Source organism: Numenius arquata, chromosome 2, assembly GCF_964106895.1.
Source record: "Numenius arquata chromosome 2, bNumArq3.hap1.1, whole genome shotgun sequence".
NCBI lineage: Eukaryota > Metazoa > Chordata > Aves > Charadriiformes > Scolopacidae > Numenius > Numenius arquata.
The window spans coordinates 125,778,791-125,798,408 of NC_133577.1; the positions used below are offsets into that span (position 1 = coordinate 125,778,791).

General features: G+C 38.1%; 1 protein-coding gene across 1 annotated transcript in view; it reads left to right on the forward strand.

The window, feature by feature from the left end:
* Positions 1-19,618, forward strand: part of USP6NL (USP6 N-terminal like) — a 95,574-nt gene that overhangs the window by 34,272 nt on the left and 41,684 nt on the right. Inside the window, exon 4 of the mRNA XM_074168305.1 lies at positions 17,904-17,943. Within this exon, the coding sequence (XP_074024406.1) occupies positions 17,904-17,943 (40 nt within the window). The remainder of the gene's footprint in view (positions 1-17,903; positions 17,944-19,618) is intronic.

A 19,618-nucleotide genomic window follows, 5' to 3' on the forward strand; every position in this document is an offset into this window, starting at 1 on the left:
TGCTATTATTCCTATTTATGCATTTTATTGTATTGCCTGTTTGGTGAAAGTGGTATCCCTTTTAACAGATCTTCTGGAAACTGCTCTGTAACATTTGGGTAATCTATCACTGTGCTTTTCAATTCTGTTCCTAACTTTTTTTAGTTCTGCAACTTGATCCTGTGCAGGGAGTGAAATATTTTTGCATATTTTATTTGGGAATGAAAACTGATAGTCTAGAAAAAAAGATATTTCAAGCTGAATTAAATTGCAGATAAATTTTGGTTTTAAGTAGTTGTGTTATATGTAAACAAACTTGAAGTTCTTGGAAAGACTTTAGAAAATTTTATTAGAACGGTCTCTAAAAAAACTCCAATACATTTAAGGTTACATCCCTATCCTTCAAAGATAAATCTCATTTAATTTCATATATTTAGTAACCTTAGTGAAGTTTCTGCTGATCTGGGACCTAATGTTGCATCATAAAGTCAAATCAGAAAATACCAAAATGCAGTTGGGTGCTTCCTTTGTAATGAACAGTCTGTGTCTTTTTTGGCAAATAAAGATGAGGATATTAAACTGTATTAGGACTTTTGTGGTTGGCAGATGGAAGTATCCAACTTGCAGAAACTGAACCCAAGTGGACTTGCTGCTTACGATAATAACCAGGCAAGAGTCTTTCTGCCATTCTTGGTGTTTGGCATTTATGCTTGAATACATGAAGTGCAATTAAAATCCAGAAAAATCAGTGGTGAGCGGAAAGCTCAGTAATATCTATGTACTTTTATAGTATTGGAGGGTTTGGGGGTGTTTTGGTTCCCCTCCCTCTTCTATTTTGTCATGTCAGTTGTCATTTGTCAGTTAAAACAGTCATCTTTACCTGTAGACTGCCTTTGCTTTGTCAGGGTGAGTTAATTTGGTGTATGACCTCTAAACAGTTCTATTTTACACAGAGAGGCCTTTGTGTTGGTAAATCTCCAGCTGCAACACCACGTGCCTGGTTTGTAGCTGCAGTTGGTGGCATTTTTAATAGAGAATGACGGTCAGAATTACTTGTTGTGAAAAACTAATTGAAGCCACTGCTGAGTTCACCACTGGCTTCCAAGGGAATTGAATCACGTGCCTTCAGATTTGCAGGTGGATTATTGATTTTGTTATCCTTATGAACTCCTGAACTTTTCCTGTTACTTGTATTGTGATATTTGCCTTTTTATGCATTAGGCACTTTTCAGGACCCTTGGATTTCATGGCTCCAATGCCACAGTAGATTTGAGGTGTAGTTATGGAGGTGATACTTGGCAAATCGCCACGTGCCAGTTTCTGTGCTCCTGTAGCTGCAACTTAAAGCTATTGTGGGCACCCTTTACATCACACTGTAGTCCTTCTTGTGATGTGGTAGGGTAGATGGACCTTAGCCATTAGACCGTACTTCTTTCTAATAATGTAATCAGTGCAAAGTCTATGCAGAATTCATTCTCTGCATAGTCAACTTCGAGGGATGAAATCTGAAAGATTTATAACACATGAGCTCTGCACAAATTGACAGCGTAGGTAGATACTCTATCTCTTCACTAATTGTGTGCTATTTGTTGCTTAGATGCTAATGATGTCTTGCTATAAGGCAGATTTCACCTGAGAGTGCCATCAAGGGTGCTTTATGATTCTTTAAAGCAAATTCATTGCAAATGACATTTTTATTTTCCTAAGAAATAAAATCTCTCCTAATGGGAGAAATATAATTAGGAAAAGCATATCAACTGTCTTTCCCTGAAAAGACAGTTTATATTGCACTATAGATTATAACTATGGTCTGGGTTCATGTCTACTGCAATACTGAGCCTGTGCAATCTACTGTTTTTGAAAAGAACTCCTATCCTACAAGAATTTGAAACTAAGCAGTATGTACCAACAGCCTCAAACAGTTGCCTTAATGGTTATTCTTCATAAAACCCACAAGACCCATAGTTCCCTAAATTAACAAAACAGGACGATGTACATTAAGGGTCTGGGGACCTATAAAGGACATCTGGTGTCTCTGAGATGCCTGGAAAATGTTCTTACAGGTACGTTTCCCACCATAAGACCTACAGCAACACCTGCTTTTCCTCCCATGCCATAAATGCCAGACGTTCTCCATCTGCTCCCCTCTTCAGGACATCTGGGCTCTCTACCAGATACTTCCAAATGAGTGAAATGGTGGAAAGGTGACATGTAAGGAGGTGAAGTGAACACAACACAGTCTGTTTTCCAAAGGTGGTTGCTATCATTTCATAGAATCATAGAATGGTTCGGGTTGGAAGGGGCCTTAATGATCATCTTGCTCCAACCCCCTGCCATGGGCAGGGACACCTCCCACTAGACCAGGTTGCTCAAAGCTTCATCCAACCTGACCTTGAACACTTCCAGGGATGGGGCATCCATAACTTCTCTGGGCAACCTGTGTCAGTGTCTCACCACCCTCACAGTAAAGAATTTCTACCTTTTATCTCATCTAAATCTCCCCTCTCTCAGTTTAAAACCGTTTCCCCTCATCCTATTGTCTTGAGAGAACAGACCACGATACAGGTGCACTGTGGTTACTTCCAATCCTAAAAATAAGTTTAAAATAACTAGGCAGCAGCATGCCTACCCCAAAAACTTCAGGCATGGTCCTTATTCTATAAATTTTCTGGTAAAAACCCTGCTGCGCTCCTGATTCCACATTACAGAGCGGGAATGCTGAATGGTAGGGCTGATGTGAAAAATACCACTTATTTTTAAAAGGAACATTTTTTCCTCCAGGAAATCTAGCCACCAGCTTGGTTTATAGTCTACCAGCGTTTTGATAAGATCGAATATTCTTTTCTAGAAAGTGCATATTTGGAACTGTCTGATGGATAGTTGTTCTATACCTGTAGCTGATCGAGTTATAGCAGAGACCATCTCCAGGGACCATGATACTGCTCAGATAAGCCTTGGTCTATAATATATGACTTTTTCAATCAAGTATTTTAGGAATGGGAGAAATGCTTCAGATCTCCTCACAGATAGTCATAACAAAAACTGTTTCAGCTGTTTTTGGAAATGAAAAAGATAGAATGTGTTTGGTGCTCATAAAAATAAGGATTTTGTTTGGTGGGTTTTTTCCTTTTTCTTTTTTCTTTTTCTTTTCTTGGATGTGTTGTGTCTTTTTGGTCGATGTTGTGTCAAGCTACCTCATTTGTTTTTCTCCAGATTTAATCAAAAGTTCTCATTTCATGCTGAGAATACGCACAGACAAAAAAGCATCAGAATGTTGCAATTAAAAAACCAAACCAACAAACAAGTAGAAAACAAAAATAAAACCCTTACCTCAGAAAACCAAACTCCAAACACCCTGCACCCCACAAAAACAGTTCCTTTCTGCTTTATCTTGGAGCCTGCCTAAATTTTAAAGTAAACGTTCTTAATCTTTGCACTGTGGACTGTTCTTTCATAGAAACTTTACCTTGTAGATACTTGTGTTTGCAGTTTTTCTAGCTGCAGTCAATGATAGGGGAATAACTTCAGGGAAAAAAAAAAACCTAAAGGAATTTCTGAGTGTCTTGAAGCTCATAGCAGGCATTCCAGTAATGCCTTGGGATCTGGGATTTCCCCCTTCCCCCTCCTTGAATTCTTCAGTTGATTTGTTACCGCTTTGGGATGGTTAAAAAAGCTGCTAAAATTAATACGTTAATGGTTGGGCAGTGGCAAGTCCTCTACTACTCCTAGGAATGTTTTAAAAGAGCCTTCATTTATTTTTTAAGCCTACAATTTAAATAGTAATAATAATAATATCTATATTACTTTATCTATTTAGAAGTGGCAATTATATGAATAATTTTTATAGTTAAAAAATTATTAAGGGTCTTAAAGCAACAAAAGAAAGCAACAATCCGAATTACAGTCAATGTTTTGTAAATAAATAAGAATTTAACTGAAGATCATTAAAGCACATTTTTAAACATATATTTTTGTGAATTTACCCTTGTATTTATTTTTTGAGAAAATGTCCAGCTTGGTACAAGGACAAAATAACTTTATTCCTTCCCCTTCCTCCCTGCCCCATATGATGTTGAGGTTGAATGGTCACAAGAGCATTGGCTGTTTGGGGTTTGCAAAAGAGTCTAAACTTTGTTCGTGCTCCTAAAGTAGGGTAGAAGCTGAAAGCAGCATTTTGCAACTCTAAAGGTCAACACTGATTTCATGTTTAAAGAACTGATCCTGTTCTGGGCCTTCCAGCACCCGGCCAAAAGTCAGAGAGCAGGGGGTAAGCACAGTGGCCTCAGCGTCTTCCTGGGATGGCACAGAAAACTGCAATTTGGGCAAATCTGACAGCCAGAAGGCATCTTCCTTTACTTGGGTCTCCACACCAACGTGCCCTTCTTCAATTTACTGCCAGGTTCTGCACTTCTTTGTGCCAAATCTCTTAATTCACTGAACAACATTCCCTCTCGAGGATCAGACACCAGCCGGGATCGTTTGTTTGGTACCTGTTGGAAGTAGTGATTTCAGTCCTTTGGCAGACAATGACTGAGCAAAAAGTATTGGTGGGGGAAAAAAAAAGCCACATCTTTCCTTTTTAGCTAGAAATTAGGATTTATATTATCTAGTCTTTTATTAGCCATACTTGTGTGTATATTCTCATTTGATTCTTTTATTTGCCTGGCTCTGTACATTAGCCAGCTGTGAGGGAAGCGTTCAGTTTTCTTTTATAAGAAAACTTTTGAAGACTGCAGTTGTGCTTTTCTAAGTAAGAAGAAAATAACATGACTTTTTGGAATTTGGGGCAGGTACAGCTCAAGGCGAAATTTTACTACTCTGCATTGGGAAACATAAATTGTTACTAATATATTGTGGAAAGCGTTACAATTGTTCAGGTCTTGATAGATATAAAGTAGAAATAACAGAATAAACTACAATTAATTTACTGCAACTTTTCAAGAACTTTTTTTCTTTCCATCATTCATTGATGAATGCCATCAACTGAATTGTTCTGTTAACTTTTGATAATGAGCCGTGAAAGTCAGAAGCTGCCATGACGTAATTGAAAAAAATGCAGCAAATATTTTAAAGACTTTATTTCTCCAGTTTGTACAGTGTGAATTCTATTCAGGTCTTGTTATTATCAACATCTATGTTAACTCGTATCAATAATTATTATCTTACAGCAATAACCGATATTGTCAGGTTTTGTGGTCAAACTTGGATGATTAAGCTTAAACATGTTTTTCTTTTGCTACCTGTTCCATAAATGGAAACTGGGGATGTGTGTGCGCTCTGGCAGATGCTCTTATGTTGATAAATATCCGGAGATCAGCATAGTGAAGTTTGTGGTGTTTTTTTTTTTTTTTTTTTTAGTCGTGAAGGAAGATGTACTATGAAAGTATTAATGGTAGAAAATACAGATGTGTTTTTTTTTCCTCGCCCTAACGCGAGGAAAGCGCTCTTAAAACTCTTGGTTAGATTCTTGTACTACTCTTACAGTAGCTCTGCGCTGATTTTGATGGAATTGTACCAATTTACAGCAGCTGAGAATCTGACTCATACTCTTATTCCTTATCCCATGAGTCTATTAAAGCAGTGAACATGCTTTTAGAATAGTTTGCTAATGCTGGAGATTATTACGTTGCCAGAGGCACTTTTCAAATAGCACAGTTTATTATTCTTTCTTTTGCTAAGATAGAGGCCTACCTGCTCTTCTCCATCAAACTTTTCTCTTAAAAAAAAAAAAAAAAGTATTGCATTTTTATTAGCTGTGTAATGCATTTCTGCAGCTTGCTGCAAAAATGACCTGGGGGAGCAAAGAAATAGGAGAGCTCAATCAAGAACTGTGAGATACTCCACTAAATGTCTCTAAATGAAACTATTGATTTTTATTTTTTTTTCGGTATTACTATTTTGCCCCTAAAACTTTTTAATAGGGAGCGGTATGATGAGCACTAGTTATCCTCTCTCTCATTCTGTTTCTTGGTAATTTATACATAGACTTGCTGAAAAACAATCCTTGTCTCTAAAATATTCTGTGTGCATTCCTTAACGCTTTCTACGACCTGCCTGTCGAACCACACGTCCAAGAGGAATAGCTCTTGCACAGCTATCCCTGCTGGTTTGAGCAGGTACCACTGATAAGAGATGGAAGGACTGGTCTCCGAGTGTTCTTGGCAGCAAAAGCAGTTGTGTTGTGCTGAGATGCCAAAAGTTTTGGGTAATAGAAATTAAAGAAAGAAGCAGGGTGGCTGTAATTTGGTAATAATCAAAGCAGTATTCAAAAAAATAGGGATTTTTATATAATTTTAATTTCAGATTTTTTAGTGGAAAAGTCTGCACGTCAAAGCTTAAGGAAGGAGCGCTAAGGTTGCAAGGGTAGTAGCAAAGTTATTGTTCATAGTGACACACAGCCGCTGTCCTTAATTTTGTAGGCAAAGTATTGCCAAACACATTAAGTGATAAGATGGTGTACTAAGAGAGCAATGAAATGTTTATTCTTAACAGTTGAATTATAAATGTAAACCTCACTGCATTTTATATATTGTGGTCATTCATTGGGGACTTGCTGTCATTTTCCTCTCCCCGTCTTTTCTTCTCGGCTTTGTGAGACAGGGTCAGACCTACTTGTCAGGAGAGTGGCTCAGCTTTTCCCTCCCTCAGGAAGAAAGTGGGCTAAGTTCAGCCTCTTTCAGCTGCCAGAAAGATCTTTATTTAAAAAAAAAAAAAAAAAAGTAAAATTCATATCTTGGATGTTAGAGAAGAGTTGTTTCTCTTAATTCCCTTTTTTACTAAATATATGAATATGCCTGATTTTTGACTGCAGTGGCAGCCCAGAAAGCCAACCACATCCTGGGCTGCATCAAGAGAAGTGTGGCCAGCAGGGCCACTTCACGGGAGGTGATTCTACCCCTCTACTCTGCGCTCGTGAGACCCCACCTGGAATACTGTGTCCAGCTTAGGAGTCCTCAACACAGGAAGGACATGGACCTGCTGGAACGGGTCCAGCGGAGGGCCACGAAGATGATCAGAGGGATGGAGCACCTCCCCTATGAAGACAGGCTGAGAGAGCTGGGGTTGTTCGGCCTGGAGAAGAGAAGGCTCTGGGGACACCTCATAGCAGCCTTCTCATATCTGAAGGGAGCCTACAGGAGAGGCGGAGAGGGAGTCTTTGTCAGGAGATGTAGTGACAGGAGAAGGGGTAATGGTTTTAAATTGGAAGAGGGGAGATTTAGATGAGATCTTAGGAGGAAATTCTTTCCTGTGAGGGTAGTGAAGCACTGGAACAGGTTGCCCAGAGAAGCTGTGGATGCCCCATCCCTGGAGGTGTTCAAGGCCAGGCTGGATGGGGCTTTGAGCAACCTGCTCTAGTGGGAGGTGTCCCTGCCCATAGCAGGGGGGGGTTGGAACTCGATGATCTTTAAGGTCCCTTCCAACTCTAACCATTCTATGATTCTATGACTGTGTAGAATTTTTCATGTGGCATAAAAAGATTTGCTATGAAAACTCCACTGTAGTCTTGGATTGCATGCAGTGGATTCTGCCCTCTAATACGTGATACGCTTCCCTGGACTGATTTTGCTCAGAAGTGTTCATTGCTAATCAATGTACTGAGGAACTGCTGTTAAAAAAAACAACCTACCACAAACTTCATCTCTATTTAACGTTCCTTCCTCTTGCCCTAATGCACACTGAGGCTATTATTATTTTTGTTTAAGGAGAGGAATGCAAGTTTTCTTGGGTTAGTAATTGAGGTTCAGAATGCCTTTTTTTTTTTTTTTTTAGGTCTATTTTCCTAGCATTAGACAAAATCATTTTTCATGCATGCATTCACAGGGAAGTACTTCTAAAAGAATATTTTAATTGCATTTCTGTATGAAAAAACCCGGTTTGAAAACACAGAAGTGACAGGTACATAATAAACTTTAATGAAGAGGTGTTACAAATTTTACTATTTATCAGTTATGGAACTCCTGATCAGTTGAAATGAATCTCTGCTTAAAATGCAGTTGTGAAGCGATAGGGCTAAGTTTCAGAGATGATGGTAAATGGGCCATTTTATTTAAACCTCACTGACAGTGGAGGAATACATTGCACTCGCTGTAAGTTTTACTTAGTTGTTATCAGTTCTGACCCTTTTAGTTTACAGCTCTGTTTCCAGGATGGACTTTGATCTCTGCATTGGTCTCCACTTATGGTGGTGGTTGCGTTGTGATCCTTTCCTTTGCATTGATGCATTTGAACTTATTTCTAAGAGCGTGAGATGCACATGCAATTCGCAGTAATTGCTTCCTTAACTCTGTCTTACTTGACAATAGCATGTGGTCAGAAATGTTGCTTTAGGATGTGTTTTGGTTGCTATGAAGAACTCTTCAGTGCTTTTGCTGTTCACTTTTCCTTGCGCTTGCTATTTAAAACAAGTCCTTTTTGCCAGCCTGATGGCAAAAGCAGTCATTTATTCAGAAGCCATTCCATGAAAATTGTCTAAACCAGACCTTCTCTCCCACATGACCACCTGTGAGTTTCAAAGTCATATAGGATCTTACAGCCTTTGCACACCACTCATGTTCTTGGTGGTAGAAGTTCACCAGGAGAAGGAGGAAGTGTCTGTCTTCTGGTTCTGGCTAGGTCATTGCCCAAGACTTGCTTGTTTGAGAACGTTGTAAAGCTAAGGAAGTTATTTGAACCCATAATCAACTCATTTTGTGGAAGGCTTGAAGTCACCTGTTTGAAGAGAAGAAGCCAATCACCTGTAGTTCAAACAACAGGTGGAGAACCTGTCTCCTGGAGTGGTATTTGTAGGCACAAAAGGAGAATGGTAGGATTTTGGGCGTATCTTTCTCAGCCATGGTTTTGTGGTCTAGTTAGTTTTGGCTTCCATTGGAAAATAAGCAGCTTTGCCCTTGGGCTGTGCTCTCATGGTTGCAATCATTTTTTAATATCTATGTGTCTAGAAGTTACCAATAAATTTTTCTGTGGTTTGGTCTGCTAATTTCAATTTCTTTACAAAAGTATTTAAGATGTTCTTCTCTTTAGTTCAGTTTTGTTCATCTTAATGAAAATTGGTGTTTTATTATTTTTAAACCTTTGGAAGGATTTTTGATTTTCTTATTTTTCCCTTTTTTTAATTTTTCCTCTTGTGTTATCATGATAAACTAGCATATGGTTCTTCTGCTACGCTCCCTTCATGCAGGTTCTTCTCATCGAAGGAAGGAGTGTTCTGTTGTTATTTGCTATCATTCAGAATGGTATGGGGTTTTTTTTCCCCTAAAACAATATCACAATTGTACCCATTTCTTTAGTTTATTCTTAGGCTTGGAGTTGAAATTTGAATTTTAAATCCATTCTTTCAGCTGAGTTAGTCCAGGCTGTCACTTCAGCGATCCTCTGCAGATCCAAAAAGAAATGAGGTGAACGCAACCCTGCAGATTTGGTTGCAAACACAAAAGTAAGCGGCAGGATAATTCTGCCAACTAAGGACAAATAGTGTGTTTTTGTTAATAGCTGCTGCTACTTGATTTGAGTAAAAGCTCACCCACTGAGTACTAGGAATTCATGAACTACTAAGTTATTAGGTAGCAGAACTGAAAAAATGATTGAATACGGTAATATATGAATTAATTTATACAACATACATAAAACAATACGCGTTAGTTTTGAGTTACTGCTTAAGCCCTAAAATGTAATTTAACATAATCATTATTACCACATATATTTCCTACTATATTTAGCATTTCGAGAAGATTAAAGTAACTGAATATAGGGAATAGCCAGAGTGAGCTTCACTGACACTGATTATGAAGCGCTGAAAGGGTCCGGAGTAACAGTTTCTAGAGGCGCAGAGATGCTGCTACTCTCGACCCAAGTGAAAGACCCACCAAACTGGAATTTTAGACTGCACAAGATTATTTTCTAAAAGAAGTAAGTGTAGGTACATAAAGCATTGAGCTTCAGCAGTGAACAAAGATAAATTGCTGGGACGCTACCGTCTTAGTTAAATTATGTAGGAATACTCTTTGCATAGCGCATGAATTTTAATACAGATGAAGCTGCCAACATGTAAGTCCTGGATCGCTATTAATATATAATGTAAGTGATCTTTACAGTAACTAGCCTTAAAACAGTCCTTAAAAGCAATCTCTATATATATGCTTAAGGAAAAAAATCTGGGATTTTTTTTTTAGATGTTTCTATATCAAATGTAAATCTGAAGCAAGGCAAAGAGATTAATTCTTTTTCATTTGTCTTTTAGCCATTTGAGAGTTTTCAGGCAGCTTAGACCAATTTTTATCTATTTAAAAGCCATTCTAGAATGCGATTCTGAGAAGACTTTTTTTAACTTCAGTGTTTATGTTCAATTAAAGTGACATCAGAAATCACTGGAAACACTGTTGTACTCAATTATGCAGATGATAGATTTTCTCAAAGGTTTGCTGATTACAAGTTGGGAAAACTTTAAAGTTTGTGTATAGAACTTGTCTTTTACTAAAGACACGTGAAAGCATGTATTTTAGCATATGGCAGCGGAAGTACAGGTATTTTTTGCCATGAATTTCTTGATAATTTTTTAAGTTGGCCATAGAAACTTTACAGTGAAGTTATCTGCTCCCGAGCAGGAAGGTACTTTACTTAAAAGTCACCACTTTTATCAAATTCAATTAAATCTCAATCTTTTGATTTTATTTTGTCTTATCTCTGAGAGTGTGCATTACTTGAGACTTTCTGGACAGGAGCTACATGTTCATGGCACTGTGCTCTGCATATTGGCAGTAACATCCACAGAATCCACAAATAATATTGTAACTAAAACCTAGTCACAAAATCACATATGATCCAGTCTTTTGCCAGCATTAAATTCTTTCTTGCAGCATGTTTGCTGGTAATTATATTGTGGAATATCACACTGGCTTTTCCTGTAGGTTAATTAATTGCTTTGGCTTGCTTATGAATTTTAACAAAACTTGTGAAAGCTGTTTTTTAACCTGCTGTAGTCACCACCCCCATACTGTGCAGGGGTTATTTGGTGAAAATTCAAAGTGGATGATTACAGTAGCAGAGCTTTAATCATTTTGATAGACACACACACAATCGAAATTGTGAATTTTATAAGTAAAATGTGTAATGGAAGGAAGGAAGATCCATAGATTTTTTTTTTTTCTGTGGAAAACCCATCATTTAGCTTAAAAATCGGTTTTCTTACTTTCTCCTTAATATTTTCAGAAATCTTTTCTATGTGTTACTGGTTTTGAAAATGACATCATTGCCTTTAATTTCCATTCAAAGGTTGGAAGATTAAAGCAATCATTCATAATCAGAATTCCTCTGAAAATTAACTTGTTTGGACTAAAGGATCTGCATTCAATACTAAGTTGTGCTTTAGACATGCTTTAAAGAGTAGAATAACTTAATTATAGGTCTAAAGAAAGCCATGACATTGAAATACTGTTTTATTTCTACTTATAATGGTTAATGGGTTTTTTCAGTTGACTTCAGAAAACAATTTGCTTTGTGGCCCATCTTGGGACATAATGCAGACATAAAAATAGTCATTATCAGTAACAACGTTGTGTGCCCGGTGAATTACACAATTAGTCTTATTTGTCTTCCTTTCTATAAAATGATTGTGAAGCACTTGTCAATTAACTTTAGAGCAAAGATCAGTATGTATATTATATGACAGGAGGCAGTAAAAGCTACTGAAAACAGTATGTGTGTGTATATATATACACACATATAAAAATATATCAAATAAGGTGTCATTCTGTTGCAAAGCACTGTTGTAACTATCCATAATATTGTGTGTTGCTTTGACAGGTTTAACGTGCCCTGTATCAGACACTGAAAGGGGGGCAGACCTCAGAGAACACCTGGTCAATATGTTTATTGTTGGGTAATTAGTTTCCCAGTGTGAAGATACTAATTTTTTTGTCTGGTAAAGATATAGACTCCTACAACTCATGTCTAACAAATTACACAGCCTAAAAACTGTCCATACTTGGGAAGATTTACTTTTTCCTAATACATTTGGGTACTGAAATGTTGTTGCAATTTGTTACTCAACAATCTGAGTTCTATATTCTACAGCAAAACAACTCCATTTGTTCTAAAGCTTTTCTTGTTCAGGAATCTGTCAACTGAATTTTTCCCTTCCTTCTCCGATCTCATCTCTGCATGATCACTCTTCATAAATTTATTTCATGACACTTTTGCTTTTGAGTTTTATGCCATGCTAATGTTTTTGTGAATGTTTCACTTACAAATTCCTTGCTTATAAAAGTTTCAAAATGATACAAATGACTGAATTACTATTTTTTTAAAAATAATTCCTTCAAAATAATTCTCCTGGGTAGTAGCAAATGTGCTTTCCTCATGGAACACTTAATGTTGCATCACAGATGTTGTGTCTTCAGTTTTTCATTTATTTCTTCATGATTAAGTCGATGAGACCATGAAGATGTGTTCTGCAAGAATCTTTTCCCACACTGTATTCAATATGTGACACCGACTATGACTTTAAAATACTTTTCAGTTAAAATGTGCATGCAGTAGCAGGTGATGCTGTTGCACTTAGTAGTACTTTGAAGAGAGCATGAGAAAATAATTGAGCAATAGTTTGAGAAACTATTTTGTGTAAGGACTGCACCACAGGTTTTATGATGGTTCAAGTTTTTTAATAGTCATGTTATACTGAGTTCAGTAATATAGGAATATTGAATATAATTGACTTTTTTTTTAATTAAACAATGACTTGCACTTCCAATTATTCCTACAACATGTTTCACGATAAAGGACCCCAAAGTTCTTCACAGTGCCCTGACTAATTCTTTCTGGGATAAGAAAGACTACAGCAAGAAGAGAGGCTTTTTAAGCAAGTGGTGTGTTTTGAAATAGAAGTTATGAGAAATGAAAATAGAGTTTACGAAGAAATTTTGAATGTAACAGCTCTTCGAGCAAGTAAGCTTTGTGGTAAAGACTTTTAGTCTGTTATGGTCAATTTTTGTCACTTATTTTTCCAGTGAAAAATTGAGTGTCAGGGTTTATACAGCTTGGAACTGTGAAGAATTGAATTGATCCTCTGGAATTTACAGTTCTGGGGTTATCAACATATCAAACCTGCTGATTATTGCAGTAAACATTGTCCATCCTCCACTGAAGCTGCAAATGATAGAGGAGCCTTTACATTTCTTAAATTTATTTAAACCAAACTAGAAGCAGGAAAATGTTGTGATTTGAGCCAGCAGGGAACATACTGGGATTTAAATACAAATGTAGGAAAAGAATAAATCTGATGAGTGACTAATATAAGAAGGTCTTTCCTTGTGTTTATATTGAACAAATATATCAAAGTGCTGTTTAAAGAAGACTGATTTAAACTACAGCAGTGGGTAGGTGACTATAAGCTTGTTAAATCTGAGACTTTTCAATTTATTAAAACTACCACTGTTACTCAAGGAGGCTAATTACAACACATAGCTTAATGGTCAAAACCATAGATCTGCATGTTTAATGTTCTGAAGTGTCAGACATTTATGCATTTAAGATTAATATTTCTTATGAGTTATCTTGAAAAATTCATGAAAACCTGTGTTAGCCATCATGTTGGATTTAAAGATGTAAAATCCATTAATCACTTATGTAATTAAAAAAGCATTTTAAAACAAGTCCTTGTTCTTCAAACTGAAATCCAGTCCTATTTCTTTGAATTTATAAGCTACTCTTCCTTTACATGAAGTCCTCACCAGAAGGTGGTAGTAGTCCAAACTGAAAGGTGGGAAGAAGACTTTGGGCTGGTGCTGCAGATCACTACCACTGAGGACCACAGGCGAGGTCCTGAGTTCCGGGCAGACTTTAAATTCTAGTACTTCCTCCCAGTGGAATGTCTTTGAGCAGCCTTCTGGTAGGACACCCAGCACACCTTCATGTGGACCCTGCTCCTTACTGGCGTCAAGATTTGGTCCCAAACCTGCAGACAGCATCTTCAGTCCTTTCTCTTGGTGCTCTTGTAGCACCAGAGCTGCTGGCGGTGACAACCAGAGCCCTGGAGGTGCGATGAGGTTGCAGTGGGGGCTGCCCAGCTGGCAGGTTCAGGCTGGAGTCTTTATGCCTGGGGCAAAGGCACGTACCAGACGTAATGATTCTTTATTCCAGTCTGATTAAATGGGTGAATTTACCTAGTTTGGATTTTTCTTCATTGTGGACAGTAGAGTGTTAAGATTTCATTGCTGCAAATTGAGACCATATTTACATGAGTTCAGTTAAAAGCCATCTCTGTGACTCCTCTTCTGGATATCAAGGATTGTATGGTTCCAAGCTAATTACATTAATCAGTCCTGTTCTTCTTCTCTGTATCCCCTAAATGGTTATCACTTGAGCTATTAAAGGAAAGCAGACATCTTCGGGCTGGATGTGACTATATTATGTTAATATTGTTTACTACTTCTCATTATTAACTACTTCTCATTATTACTTGGTGAAGTACACGGATAAAAACATTGAAAAATACAAGTTAAAATAGGCTGGGGACAGTGGGAGAAGATTCAACATTAAAAGGTATAACAAAATTAGATCGGCTGGGGAAGGAAAGGTTAAGATTCATCATTATAAAGGGAAAAAAAAAGCAAGTGCAGTAAAATTAAATTGATTAATAGATAATAATAGATTTTGTGTCTGATCATACCTAATCCTATTTAGGGAAAAAAATAATTATCTATAAGGTGCTTCTGTATAGAAAACACAGTAAATGGAACTGTATTTATTTAAAGTATCTTTAGGGGATTGAGTGTGTTTGTTTGCCCACTGTGCCTTTCCCTCAGTCCTTGCAGGACAGATTTGAATATTTTGTATGTGACTACATGAGCGTAGTTAGTGCAATGTAGTTAATTGAGAGGAAGATCTCCAGGAATTCCCGTGTTCCAGTGAGTTACCGAGCAGCCCCGGGGCAACTTGCTCAGTCTCTGCCCTGTTTTCCTGGTGCTCGGCTGCCAGAGCATCCCGGGGAATAGAACTGTGGGGCTGGCTTAAACTCCGGCGGAATTTCAGTGCTTAAAACATATAGGTATGTGGTATTAGTGCACAGCTGTGCAGCTAAAGAGATAACGAGGAATGTCATAAATCTGTTGCTGGATTAATTTACTGAGGGAGTACGGTATCTGCTTCCCAGGACAAAACCTTCTTTCACCCTTCCATAGATTCAGCCAGGCTTTTTCTTTGCACATCGGTGGTAACTTGCAAAATTAACAGAGCAATTAAAATTAAAAGATAAAAATTAAAAGCAAAATTAAAAGAGCAATTCCTTAATAAATAGTTGTGGTTCATTGTGAGAAAACGTTTTCAATTTGATACAATTCATTGTGACCTGTTGGAATGGGTCCAGAGGAGGCCACAAAGATGATCAGAGGCTGGAGCACCTCTGATGTGAGGACAGGCTGAGAGAGTTGGGGTTGTTCAGCCTGGAGAAGAGAAGGCTCCAGGGAGACCTTAGAGCCCCTTCCAGTACCTAAAGGAGAGATGGGGAGGGACTGCCTATCCAGGGAGTGGAGCAATAGGAGGAGGGGTAATGGTTTTAAACTGAAAAAGCAGGGATTTATATTAGTTACAAGGAAGAGATTCTTTCCTGTGAGGGTGCTGAGACACTGGCACAGGTTGCCCAGAGAAGCTGTGGGTGCCCCATCCCTGGAGGTGTTCAAAGCCAGGCTGGATGGGGCTTTGAGCAACCTGGTCTAGTGGGAGGTGTCCCTGCCCATGGCAGGGGGGTTGGAACTAGGTGATCTCTAAGGTCCCTTCCAACCCAAAACATTCCATGATTCTAAAATAAGATTTGGTTAATCTTTCATGTGCTCAGCTTCCATGCCAGATGAGCAAATGTGAAAATAAACTGCCAGGCGGTACCAGTTGAGAGAGGAGTTGCTGTGTCCGGTGTGAGTCTGTGGGGATGCGGAGCTGTCAGTCCGTACATTCCACCCTGCTGGAGGCACTGTGGGAAGAAGCCTCTCTAGTGTGACACCCAGCCAGCTGCTGGTGTCATCTCGTAGGGCCACGAAGGATGAGGCTCTTGTCTTACTGTGCCAGGCTGCTGCTGCAGGTGGAGGTGGGCAGTGCCTGCAACTGAGGAGAGGGCACTCAGAAACTTGGTGTGGGGAGAGAAGGTGTTGCTCAAGAATTGAAAATTTCAAGTGATGTTGGAAAGGCTTAGCAAACTTTGTACTTAAAACCAAATGAAACAACAAAACCCCCAAGCAGATTATCAAATTGAAATTTTTTTCTTCCCCTTTGCTATTTTTTTTCTTCCTCTTTGCTTTTTGTTTGGTTTTGTTTTGTTTTACTTCTGTTCAAATAAGCTTCATTTTGCAGTGATATTTGGCATACAAAGGGCTTGCTTTCAGTTTGTTAATTTAGTTATATGGGAATGTGCATGACACTGGTTTTATAGCACATATTCAGAGCTATCTGAGGTTGTAAGCTATTTCTAGTGTGTTAGACAGATGTTAATCAGATTTTTTTTCATTTTGATGTTGTACGTCAAGAAAACTTTTAGATATTTGGAAAGCGTTTCTAAATGAACAGATTATACATTTTGTAGTGCTGTTCAAAAGGAACATTCTTGGTTTTTTAAATTAGTTTCTAGGCTGTGCACTGGAAACATTGACGTGTGTGTGGTCTCTGAAAAGGTGTTGGTCGGAGCAAGCTTTTCCGTTAGATGAAGTAATTCAAATGTAGCTCTTTATTCAAACATAACTTCTGAATTTGAAACTGCGTCTTTTAAATAAAATACATGAGATCAAATATAATTTAAGCATTTTGTATCAGAATGTTCTTACATGGACTGGAGCAAGAACTACTTTTGTAGCCTTCTCCAGTGGTTCTTTTCACAAAGAAAACAGGTTTGCACAGGTTTGATAGTGGTGTAAAGTAGTAGATTTTAATGTCCTTGTTATAGACAGCCATAATGATGTGGGGAGGGTTTTTTTCATAATATCAAGACTCAGTAGGAACTTTTTTTTTTTTTTAAAGGATTTCACAGTGCCTGCTTTTTAGTCCCTTTTAAACAGGATTTTGTTGGGTGTGTTATTTATCTGATCTGTAGAGCAAAAAAAGGGAGCCTTGCTGCTTAGAGATGTGCTGCAGTGTTTTCAGAAGCTGCAGATGATGCAGGCAAAGGAAGGAAGGCTCATTTGGCATCAAAGTGGTCCAGTTACTTTTAACAAGAAAAACACAAGTTTCTTTGATAAGAAAAACAGAAGTCAGAGCCTTCAGAAGGAAACTAAAATAATATAAAGTCTGAAAATGTGTCTGTTCAAAGGCTGCCTTTCAAGTTTTCAATTTGTAACCCGCCTTGGTGTAGAAGTGAAAGGACTGTATTTTTAAATATTAATTATGTACCTAGTAATAAAACTGACTTTTGTAATTTTTTTCTGTGACCTCCTCCCTGTTAATCAAAGTGAGTTTTGTAGAGTTTTGAGAAAATGGAAGTTAACTCTCTGGAGTCAAGCAAGGTCTCAGTGCCTTTCACAGGGCACAGTAGTAAAGAAGAAAACCCATTTATCGGGGTATTTCAGCTAATGGTAGTATGGTCTAATAAATAAAACACAAATTTCACTTAGGTTTCAGTTCAGTAGTATAGCAGAGAATTCTTTTACTAAAAAACCCCAAACTACTGTATGTTAAGTCCTTGCCTTTTGAAGCTATGCAGCTACTCTGATTTAGAAGGTTTAAGATTGAAGTGATTCTAGTTCTTTACTTAAAATCTGAGTTTTAGTGTGTTTACAAAATAAATTCCATGGGTTCCTGTGTGTCATTGTCTTAATTCTCTAAAGTTCAGAATTCTTGTTTAGTCGTTACTACATACTGCTACTGTAAATGATTACTTGTAAGAACCTATACAGAAATGATTTTGTGCCAAAATTAACCAAGACTAATATGAACTTTGTCTTTGTTTTCAGTCCAGAGGAGCTTCCTGTCCATGATGTAGCGATAGAAAAGGTAAGTCTGGTGTCTTCCAGTTTTTTGACTAGGAAGTAAACATTTACAGATTTATGACTTTTTAAGTATAAATCCTTATGAAATGAGGAGGTGCGGCTTTTCAGTGATTTGCATTCCCAAAGAGACTTGTTCTGACTCCCATAAGAACTGTTGTCCTTGAGGCCACGTTAACTCACCCACAGATCCCTTGGGGCCCACGCGATCTTACATTTACTGGTGACAACGAGACATGAGTTTTCCTCACCCATTATATGACCTGGTAAAGTAAACGGAGCTCCTTAAGAGATCACACCCAGCTCTGCCCTGAGAGAGCGAGAGCTGTTGTCTCTGTGTCATGGACTGTCATCAGCTGGGCTGGGTGGGTGGATTGTCCAAGTGAGGTGGTGGCTTTGATGCTGGGGTGTACGTTGCCGTCCCCTGAGGAGTGTAGCCTGCTTTTCTAGTTTGGAAAATAGTGACAAATATCCTGGCTGCCACTGAAGCGTGATGGACGCCCTTGTAATGTTCAGTTGATGAGCCAGGTGGATTCTGGACATGCAAGACCTGTCAGCGGCCAGTGCAGGCCCTAGTCCAAAAATCCTTCTGGTACTGGAGGAAAAGTTTGGGAACTGGTGTCCTGGAAACATGGAAAATTTTTAGTAAAATCACTGGGAATGGAATTTCTACTTGTCTGGGCCTAGATACTATTGGAATTTCCCCTTGGTCTGTCAGGCCCATTGTCATCTCCAAGACTAGATCAGATCCTTCTTGTTTGACCATATTAATCTTCAGTATCATCAGAAAACTAATGATAAAACGTTTCAAGCTGTAAGTTTAAAGTTAATGCCCTTGGCTGCACACATCAGTAGAGTGCATGGAAGAGGGACGGAATGATTTGTTCTTAGGCAGCTCAGCTCCCCCAAGTGTTAAGAGCAACAGCGCTTCTAAAAACGAATTATTTTGAGCTTCAATTTTAGGCTAGTAAGAACTTCTCATAAAAGAAGGGAACTTCTGAGTCCCTTTTGTTTTGCGTTGGTTCATGCGTGTTTCTGCATACGCAGCCTGAAATAGTTGTGTTTTCCTGCCATGTTCCATTACATTTAATAGCATAGTGAGTGTGTATATAATTTCATTTCCATCACAAAGACACATCAGGTTGGTGAGTCTATGAGCATAAATATTAGACAGCTTGCAATTGTTGTGGTGTATGGGTTCTGAAGCTCTGATTCACTGTAGCTTTGTATTTAGCCTTAAATTATTGGGGAAAATAGTGTCTCAGTTCTCTGTCCCATATTGCGTTCATGCTGTCTCAGACAAAATGTCAGCACAGAAACTGTATTTATTGAATCAATGTTAAATTACAAATGCAGTGTCTCTTTATAATCGTACAGTAATGCTTCTGCATTAGACTCTCAGTTGTACTCCTGATGGTATCCTGACCTCTGCTGGTTTGAGGCTTATCTGTCTTCTGTCAGCAGGGTTTGAATCTTTACAATTTTCAAGATACGATTCATAGGATAATTAATGTGTCATGTTGATGTAGGCTAGTGCTAAAAGCTTTCTGTGCAATACCTTTTAAAGTCACTTATTTGGCAGAACTATATACACTTTCCTTTTGACTTACTTGTGAATTTTAAGATAAATTCCTAAGTCATGTTTTCATTTAGTTTGCAAATTATGTTAAGCGTTGTGAATT